Here is a 10077-nt window from a genome sequence, read left to right as displayed (position 1 = left end):
CAGTTTGGTAGATTCCAAAAATAAAACAATTATTTTAAAAAAATATTCTGAAAAAATATTTTATTTATTGCTTTTAGATCTATAATATGAGCCGCGGAAACGACACCTTTCGAAAGATAAATGATAGTTCCTTGAAAGTAAAAGTAAACTGTTGCCACACAAGAAAAAGAATTCAAGGCAATGTACCGATAAATAAAAATAAAAACACATTGAAATGCTAACCAAAATCATGATGCCAAGTGCAAAAATTTCAAAAAGCATGAATAACTCAAGAATTCGACATCTGCTCCATACCTTGACCTGTGATTCAAAGAACCACCGCAGCAAACTCGTTAGCATACATTTTGCCGATGATTGCTGGCAACTCGGCAGTTAAATGACAGAGTATTTTTAAGAATCCGATGTCGTAATTCACACACATTTACCTTTTCTTCAGAAAATCACGAAATGCGGCGACCTTATGCACGATTGTTCCTTCGCGGTAAAACGAACATATGTTCTGTTTTGTTTCTGACAAAAGGTGTCGAGAAGCACAGAACAATCGGGTATTTTACCAGAATCCTTTCCCGCCAAAAATAATTCCTATTTTACATTCTTATTCTATTCTTTCAGATCATATGTAACACGAAAAGTTTCACTTTCTGTAAAAGGAGGAAAAAAAAGAAAAAAAAGCAGGGAATTGATTATAAAAAAAAGAGAGAGAGAGAGAGAGAGAGATCAGTTTGAGGGGGTTGACCCTTTTTAACCGTTCGCGAATGACACATGGGGAGGAGGTGGTGGGGCGGAGAACAGGTTAGGATAAGCCATGGCGGCGGGCGTCCGAGCAGCAGATCCTCGGAGGTCGCGTAGCGGGAAGGAAGTAGTAATAGACCGGCTGGAAAAATCACCAAACGATAAGTTACGGGATGTCGACAAGCGTGTGCCACAGCCAGCTGACGCTCACCTCCGAGCCCGAAAAATTTAGGTAAGTTAAATGATCGTTTGCTCGTAGATTTGTGTTCGATATTTTAAATTTTCGTTTCAAAAAAAGAAATACAGAAAACAGATTTAAAATCACAATCCGTCTTTGCAAAAATTTTGAAAGGATGTTTTTGTAAAAAAAAAAAAAAAAAAAAAAAAAAAAGACTACTTATTTTTGTGAGGCACACTTTTTAAGATTATTTTTCTCTAATATTTATTCTAGAAATAGTTCAATATTTCATAAAGGGTTCTTGGAAAATAGCAGAGAAAATTAAATTTTTAGGATACCTTTAGTAATATTGCGAGAAAGCAATATTAAGCAAGAATTCAATGGCCTCCTTCCTCGTCTATGTTTTTTCAGTAAGCGATTTAATTCTTTCAAATAATGATATTTTTCCGTTAGAAAAACCAAATTTAAGCGACGATTTAAATTTGCGATTGAAAGTACGCAGCACATTTAAAAGCGGTTTAATCCTTACGTTCAGTAACGACTAAAAATCTCTTATAAGCTATTTCTTATTCTTATAAGGTAATATGGTATATATTCTTATAAGGTATAAGAAGGTATTTTTGAAACAATTTCTCCATCAAATATTGCATTAAAAAAATTTTTTTCCCTATAAAAATTTTTTCACATTTTCTTTATATGTGCTTGTGTATGTCTCGATCTTTTTATAGATAGTGTTTGTAAAATTTTATGCACTTCAATATGAAGCCTTTGAATAAGAAGTGATTGTTAAAACTACAGTACATTGATTTAAAGAAAGTTATTAAAGTTAGTTCTCGGAATGTTAAACTTATTTTAAATTAAAAAAATTTCATGTATTTCCTTATTTTAAGATATTTGCCTCCCCCCCCCTCTTTTTTTTTATCTCTAACTATCTGTGAAAGTAAAACTCTTTTCTTCTACCTTTTTTAATTTAAATAGTTAATGAATTTTATAAAGTAATGAAGGAATGATTGATTTTTTTTAATGAAATAAAGGTCTTATTCTATGTCATTGCGAAAGGAAATATTCATTAAAGACAGAAGATAAATTAGTTGCGGAAATATATAAAAAAGAGATTTAAATAATGAAAATAATTTATTATATATTAGTAAGATTATTTATGAGCTGTTGATAGCATAGTTTGATTGATTTTATAAAAATCACTCATGTGTTTGTCATTGATGGAGAGGCATTGTTTTCTGTCCTATTTCAAGGTACGGAAGGATTTTTTCCCCCTGCTTTAGTGATATTTCATAAACAAGTTGTTAAAACTCTTACCAAGCTCTATTAAAGCGCTCTTAATATATGCATTGTATTATTAAACATTTTTGCTTATTTGTCCGAGGCAAATATAGAAATCGAGTTTTAAATAATGATGGGCTGCGCTATTTCGAAGTGAATTTAAATAACAATTTGCTCTTGTGAAAAATGTTCATTATCATTGGATACAAGCAATGATTAAAAGTAGCCCATAATTCAAAATAATAAAAGTTTTAAAAAAATGCCGAGTTTGAAAAATAAAATATTATAACCTGATTCGATTGTTGGAAGTTGTCTCTCCATTTTTTAAAGTTTCATACTTGGCACTTTTCAGAGGTCAACTGATTTAGATTTCAACTTAAACATACAGTTTGATGCTTTAAATGTAAAAAATAAACAACTAGGTCAATTTATCTTTTTTTTTTTAATTAAAAACTTTCGGAACTACCTTCTCTTTACTTTTCACTTTCTCATATACGTAATATAAAGAAAACGTTACAATCATTATCAAATAATAATAATAATAATTCTTTTCATTTTTGACCTTTTTGAATTCGAAAAACATGTTTTGAGCATTATCTCGGTTTGTGAATTAGATAATACAGAAACGAATCGAGCTAAAAATAGTTCAGACCAATTTTACAAATTTTACGCCGAATCCATTCAAAGAAATCTGTTTGTTTGTCTGTCTTAGAGTATAAGTGAATTCGAGAACTACAAAAGATGAAGTGCTAGGCAGATAAAATTTGGTACACAGATTTAGCAAATAAAAAAATAGGTTATTATCACAATTGAACTAAATATGTCGCTATGTATTTTCGCATACATGTAAACACAAAAGTTTAAATCAATGAAATCTTATGTGATCTTGTGACTACAACTATAATTTAGGTGCCAAATTTTAATTTCAATCAACGGGGGGAAAAAGCGTCCAAAATAAATATTCGCACGATGGATTCAGTAAAAATATTAAATTCATGCTGTAACTATTGTCCATCAATGCTAATCAAGGCGAATTATGTTTATAATTAAGGAGAACAAAGTACTAATTATTGAAGGAAATCAAAATTAATTTCTATTAAGTGTTAATTTTTGTAAGAATAATTAAAATCAATTTGGATTTCTAAATTGTTTTCATTAAAGAACATTAAAAAATCTAACCATGATGATGTTTTCGTTGACTCCGAAATTTTCTTGCGTAAAATCACGATTAATTCGAAGTTTTAGAAGGTTAAAAATACGGTTCCGCATTTATCATTGGAAGGAATGATACAATATAAATACACGGATTTGAAATAGTTGAAAAATTGTATTCGATTATGCCAATTCTTCTATTTTATTTTTGTGTTCATGTATTGAAAAAATCGACGAAATTTCTGTAATTTGAAATAATTTATATAAAAATGGGGGATCTCTTTTCTTTTATTCGTTTCTCAAGAATAAGCTCTTTAAATTGCTATAAACACAAAAGCAAAAAAGGGGGGAATTTTTTTTTTTTTTTTTTTTTTTTTTGCATAACAGAATTGATTTCTACCCACGTGCTGCATATCAAATATGCCGTATCTATCTGTCATCCATTGCACATTGTGAAGGAAAGGAAAAGACGTCACGGCAAAATGTTTGATGACATGTTCGGTTATATTTGTCAAGCTATTGTAATTTCACGAGAACAGTTTGAAATTGGAAAAAGGAAATCATATAAATATATCTCGAAACGAGATCGAGATGTCCATGATATTTCTGGATGGGTTTTCTGTACGTCTGGAACCTTAAATATAATTTTATTTGTAATATGTAAAGAAAAAATTGCATAAGATGTAAAATTTAAAAAGTTGCTAGAATTTTAATAAAACAATAATTATAATGATGCATTATAGACAAGAAAATCGAAGCATGATTTACACTGATAACTCTAATTAGTACATAATAATTAGAATCAAAATAGGATTTAAATAATGATTCTAATTAGTACTTAATAATTTGCATCAAAGCATGATTTACTACAATAATTCTAATTACAACATAATAATTAGCATCAAAGCATGATTTACCATAATAATTCTAATTAGTACATAACAATTAGAATCAAAGCATGATTTACCACAATGATTCTAATTAGTATATAATAAATAGAATCAAAATATGATTTACCATAATGATTCTAATTAGTATATAAGCATTAAAAAGCACACACAAATTCAATAAAATTTAAAATTATTTTAGTTTCTTTATGTTGTTAAACTCAAAAGAAAACTTAAACGTTCCAAATTCCATAAATATTGCCAACTACAAAAGATAATTTAATTATTTTAGATTTCTTGATGGTTACTAGTCACAAAAGATAAATTTAATCATTTATCACAGATAATTCGAGAGCGAATTGCATTTTCAACACGCATTAAGATAATTTCTCATAAAACAGATATAAAACGCAGTATTTTTGATATGCACACAGAAACATTTATTTTTGGCTCCATTCATCACACCAAATGTCTCACCATTGTCGCTTTATCCGAAGACGCTCGTTTGTATTTAAGGACGATACCTAGACCTTGAAATGCTCCAAGATGTGGGTTTTGACATGGAAAATTTATCAACTCATTCGAACCGAGCATAAAAATAAGAAAGTTTATTTGATTAGAAGGGCATTGTTTTATTCATGACTGCATAAACAAGTCAATTTAATATGTTAGCTGATAAGCGAAACAGAGCAGTTGTGAATCCCTTTATTAATTTGTTTGTAACTGCCTTCCCTTTCTGTTGAAATAAAAGGAAATTACAAACAGATTTTTTTAAAAATTTCTACACCATTTGAATGGAATAAAATTATTGAACTTTCTTGCTGCAAAATATAACAAATTTGTTGTGTTTTAAAATTTCTAAGAATCGTTTTCAAAATAGCCCAACAGGTCAAACACGCCACGTAAAAAACAATGTACAATTTCAACATTTCAATAACATGATCACTTTGAACCTTATTACCAAGGTAATGCAAATGAAGAAAGGGTTTAATACATTTATGTCATAATATCAGCGCATTTGGAAATATTTAGCTTACTTATCTCAAAAACATTTTCTAAACTTTTTCGCAATGCTCTTCTCTTAATATATGTTTACTTTTACTTTTTATGCAGGAAGTACAAAAAGTAATTTAATTTTCAAAGATATTTTAATGAATTTATTGTATTGGCTATATCTGGTTGGAAAAAATAAACTTTTTGAATAGTGCCTGTCTGTCCCTGCATACGATTACTCGGGAAAAAAAAAAGTAACGAGATAGAAGGGTGGAATCTAGTTTTTGAACCAAACTTTTTTACGTCTGCGAAATTTAGGATGAAAATCCTTCCTCGGTAAAATGTATGCTTCTCGTCCATGACGGTGCATACTGCCACGATGTCTCAAAGATTGATGAAGAAAATTTTTGTAGATTTGCATCAAGTTATGAAATAAAGCTTGTCATTCTGTCCATTCTTGTGTACGGTAAAAATAAAGTAAAATAACTTAAATGTAGGAAATTTATTATGTGATCTTCTCATTACATTGATACATTTTTTTTTTCAAATTTTCGTCCCAATCGGATGAAAGGATCAATCTAGAATGATTTTGTCGATTCTTCTTTTTTTTAATAAATGAATTTCTTTAGCAGAGTATTTTCTATATTGCCCACTTAATATTGGTAATCCAATATCTACTACTTGCTGATATTTATATTTATATATTTATATTTATATATTTATAATTATATATATATTTATAATTATAATTATATTTATAATTATAATATATATTTATAATTTATATATATATATATATATATATATATATATATATATATATATATATATATATATATATATATATATTATTATAAATATTTATATATTTATAATTATATATTTATATTTATAATTATAAAATGCACGTTTTAAGAAGATACTTTTAATTTTATTAAAGTAAAGTATTTGACTAAGCAAATACGAATCGAAAATCAAAAAAAGTGATATTTTTAATTTCAGTCTCATTTCCGAATTATACAAAATTAAATTTCAGCATAATTTTATGTAAGGAAATAAGACGCTAATTTTATGTTTATTTATAAATTATGATAAGTTAACTTAAGCTAAATTATGTTTTTATCCCTGCCTTTCAAGTTTCACGCTTTAAGTAATCGTCTAATTAAACGAGTGCAACAGCATAATGACATATACCTGATTCTGTTTGTTGCAATCAAAAACACTTTTTCTTTTCTTTAAATTTTCCACTTCATAAAAATTTTTCTTAACAAAATTCCAATTTTCGCCTAATATACAGAAAAATACTTTTGATATTGTTTAGAGGTTTCTTCTAATTATAAAATTGTCCAGAACAATTCATTTATATTTCATTTCCCTCCATTATATTTGGACAAGGCTGTTTTAGTTTAGTCTTCTAGTTCACAAAAAAAAACAAAAAAACTTGATTATTATTTTTTATATTTTATTTTCATTTTCTAACTTAGTAAGAATACTTCCAAGAATACTGTGGATAAATCTTCTGCATATAAAATTTGTATTACAATTCATTTTTATTCCATTTTCCTCTATTATACTTTTTCGTTGTTGTTTTTTTACCTTCGATCTAAATTAAAAATTAATTATTATAAATTTCCACTAGATTTTTCGTCACTTGAATAAAAATAGAGCGAATGTTGTATATGCATACTCCGCTCTGAAAACAAACCCTCCGAAGGTTTTATGTGCTTTTATCCCAGGTGAGCTAAACGAGAAGTGGAAATCCATTGTTGCCACCTGTCCTTAATGAATTCACTCGTCGTCCTGGCTTTTCCATCACACGTCCTAATCGTGTCGTAGAAGTGTTGCAGAATTCATACAAAATTACACGTACAGTACTTCTTTTTTCTAGCATTTTGTTTTGAATTTTTTCTAGTTTGAAAAAATCAAGATCGCATATAATTCTGTTCATAATAAAGATTTTAAGTTATTTTTAACAGAGAAAATATTAAATAAAGTTGATTGTTTTGTGGTGGTGGAATTCATAAATAAATTATCGTTCGATTCTTTTTTTCAGACAGTAGCTGTTTCTTACATTTTTATTTTCTCTTGATTAAAGTTTACAAACAGAAAATATTGTGGTCATTAAAACGGCGAAGTTGTCTCCCCCAAAATTTCTCGCATATTGTTTAATAAAGGTGTTATACCGGAAAACACCTTCCATGTCACTGGCGTTTTAATAGCTATGAAATTTAACATTTTTGCAGAATCTATCACGTAATCTTTAGCTTACTTTTGTAACAATTAATTCCTGGCCTGCGGTTAAAAGTTTTCGAAAATCGAATTCGAGTTTTAGACGCGTTCTTTCCAACCAACTGAAATAAAAATTGACACAGAATTACATTTATGCTCACAAAATCACCAATCAGAAGTGATATATTTAAGCCACAGCACTTTCGAATTATCGCGTTTGCATGTTTCTGAAAATACAAATCAACAAACGGTCAAACCCGGGCACAAACTTGAATTTGGCTCAAAATTTGATAGGTGTCTACACTTTGTGCGCCGAATTTTACCCATCTAGCTCTCTTCGTTTTGTAATGTGTGAATTTATATTCGAACAACCTTGATATACTCTGATCTCTAACAGATATCTATACATTTAATAAAGATATCTGTAAAAAAACAAAACCTCATACCAAATTTCCTCCCTCAAGCCCAAAGCGTTTTCGAATTATCTTTGTCATAGACAGGCAGACAGACATAATGTCAAAAATATGTTTTTCGAAAGGAAGGGCTAGGCTTTAAGGTTCTTCAAAATTTGGAATTTGATGATCATAATACTTTCTCTATACTTCGTATGCGAGAAAGTACAAATTCACGGCTGAAAATTTGTGTCTCTTTTTCACATCGAAACTAGATCCGAAAAGACATTTTTGGAATAATATCTGTCTGTTATTATAATGGATGAAGTCGATGATGTCGGCGAATGAAATTTGGTATGTGATGTTAACATTAAAAGATTTAATTTCCAACTCATACAATGAGGATACCACGTGTGAATGCAAATTTCCCACTTTTAATTTCACATTCAACTGTCTTGATGCATGGGGGGCAAGAAAGGTATGGAATTAATATTTTCTTGATGTAATCGGATCTTGGAAACGGTAAACCTTGAAAAAAGACATTTAATGCTGTAAAAATCAATTTTGTTAAATTATATTTTTGAAAGTTATCGTGAAAAAAAAAACCTTCCAAAATCTCTCTTACCCATTAATAGCATAAAATTATACTTCAATTTAAAAAAATCTGCTCGAAATAAGTATTTCCATCTGACGAAATAAATTTTTGTCAAGAGATGTGTGTAGGTGATCTGCTCATGAAGATTCTTTTGCGACTACAAGCGACGTTACGAAGCATTTGGAAATAACCAATTTTAACAAACTAGAATATGAATAACAAATGAAAAAATATGAAGCTGTTAGGAAACGTTAGCAATAACGAGAATCCACAGGAGCCCCTAGTATACTTAAGAAAAAAAAAATGTTTACACAATCAAATAATATTTGCATAACCGAAATGTTAAAACAAAAAAAATAGCTTTTATGCACACGAAATTTATTAAGAAATCGGTAATAAAAATCTTTTATATTTTATAAAATGTCAAAAGTACTCAGCAGTTGAAGATGACACAATTCACCCTAAAATTATGAAACATTTCCTTTGCAGCTGCGAACGTCAACAACAAATTCATTTTTTTTTTTTTACATTGAACATATTTTCCAGAGGGGCAGCATAAGACATAAAGGAAAGCATCACCACAAGCATCTGATGCTATACTACAAAGACACCTACTATTTCTTTTGTTCAAAATGATTTGAAAAGTTTTTATGTAAAAAGTTGGAGAAAACTGAAAAGAGAATAAAGAATAGAGGAAGTTCCTTGTTTAGGGCCATCTGTTGTAAACGAAAAATAATTCTTTCAAAACCGGTGGGAGCAGATATTTATATCAATTATATGGAGGCGTATCTACTTGTATAATTATACATACTTTGATGTATCAAAAGACTCTTTCACTGCTAGTAAAATAGAACTTTGCAACAGTGGACAGATTAACAATTAAAATGTCACAGATTTCTATAAACAGAAATTTCCCTCTATTTTACTAGTTTCAGCGTAGGTTTGAGACCTGTTTCGTAATAGCCCTTTTGCAGGAGTTATTTCTTAATATTTATTTTTAAAAACTATGAATTGTTTTATGTTCTGCAGTGGCTCATGTTTCAACTAAATAGCATGGATTAAGCAAAACAGATAATGTCATAAACATATGTCATGATATGTCAAACATATTTTAATAAATAAATTTCATTCAAATGCATTTTCGTGTATATTTCTGTGGCCTTTTTCGATTAGCTTGCGTATTTGCAATAATTGCCGTACATCAGTTTCCACGTTTAAAGGGAATTTACGATATCAAGCAGCGTACAATATATTACATTAGTGTAATCGTAATTAAATGAGGAAATCGAGGCGTCTATTAAGTCATCTATAAAAGTCTTTTTCAAAGCCTAAAAACTAAGTTTTGACTTTTATCTTAGGCTTACCTTTCTATATCTATGTAATCATTTATCATCGAATGATGAAATCGGTTTGAGCTAGTTTTCTTAAGACGATTTAAGGCCTTAAGACCTACGATTTAAATTAATGTTTTGTTTATGTTTCCTGCATTTAAGTTGGGCATTACAGAATTTATGTTAAAATGTTAACAGTTTATATTCTTAAACTTACTTTTTTCTAATAAATTTTTGGAACGTGCAGTGTAGTATATAAATATATATTGCCGCATTGAAAAGGGACAGTTGACTCTCCATGGCCGAA

General features: G+C 29.0%; 1 protein-coding gene across 1 annotated transcript in view; it reads left to right on the top strand.

The window, feature by feature from the left end:
• The first annotated feature begins 804 nt into the window (after positions 1 to 804).
• LOC129983828 (neprilysin-2-like) overlaps positions 805 to 10077 on the top strand; it is an 85035-nt gene continuing 75762 nt past the window's right edge. Inside the window, exon 1 of the mRNA XM_056093482.1 lies at positions 805 to 964. Coding sequence (XP_055949457.1) covers positions 906 to 964 — 59 coding nt within the window. The 5' untranslated portion in view covers positions 805 to 905. The remainder of the gene's footprint in view (positions 965 to 10077) is intronic.

Source organism: Argiope bruennichi, chromosome 9, assembly GCF_947563725.1.
Source record: "Argiope bruennichi chromosome 9, qqArgBrue1.1, whole genome shotgun sequence".
NCBI classification, from domain to species: Eukaryota; Metazoa; Arthropoda; class Arachnida; order Araneae; family Araneidae; genus Argiope; species Argiope bruennichi.
This window is presented reverse-complemented; position numbering and strand designations above follow the sequence as displayed.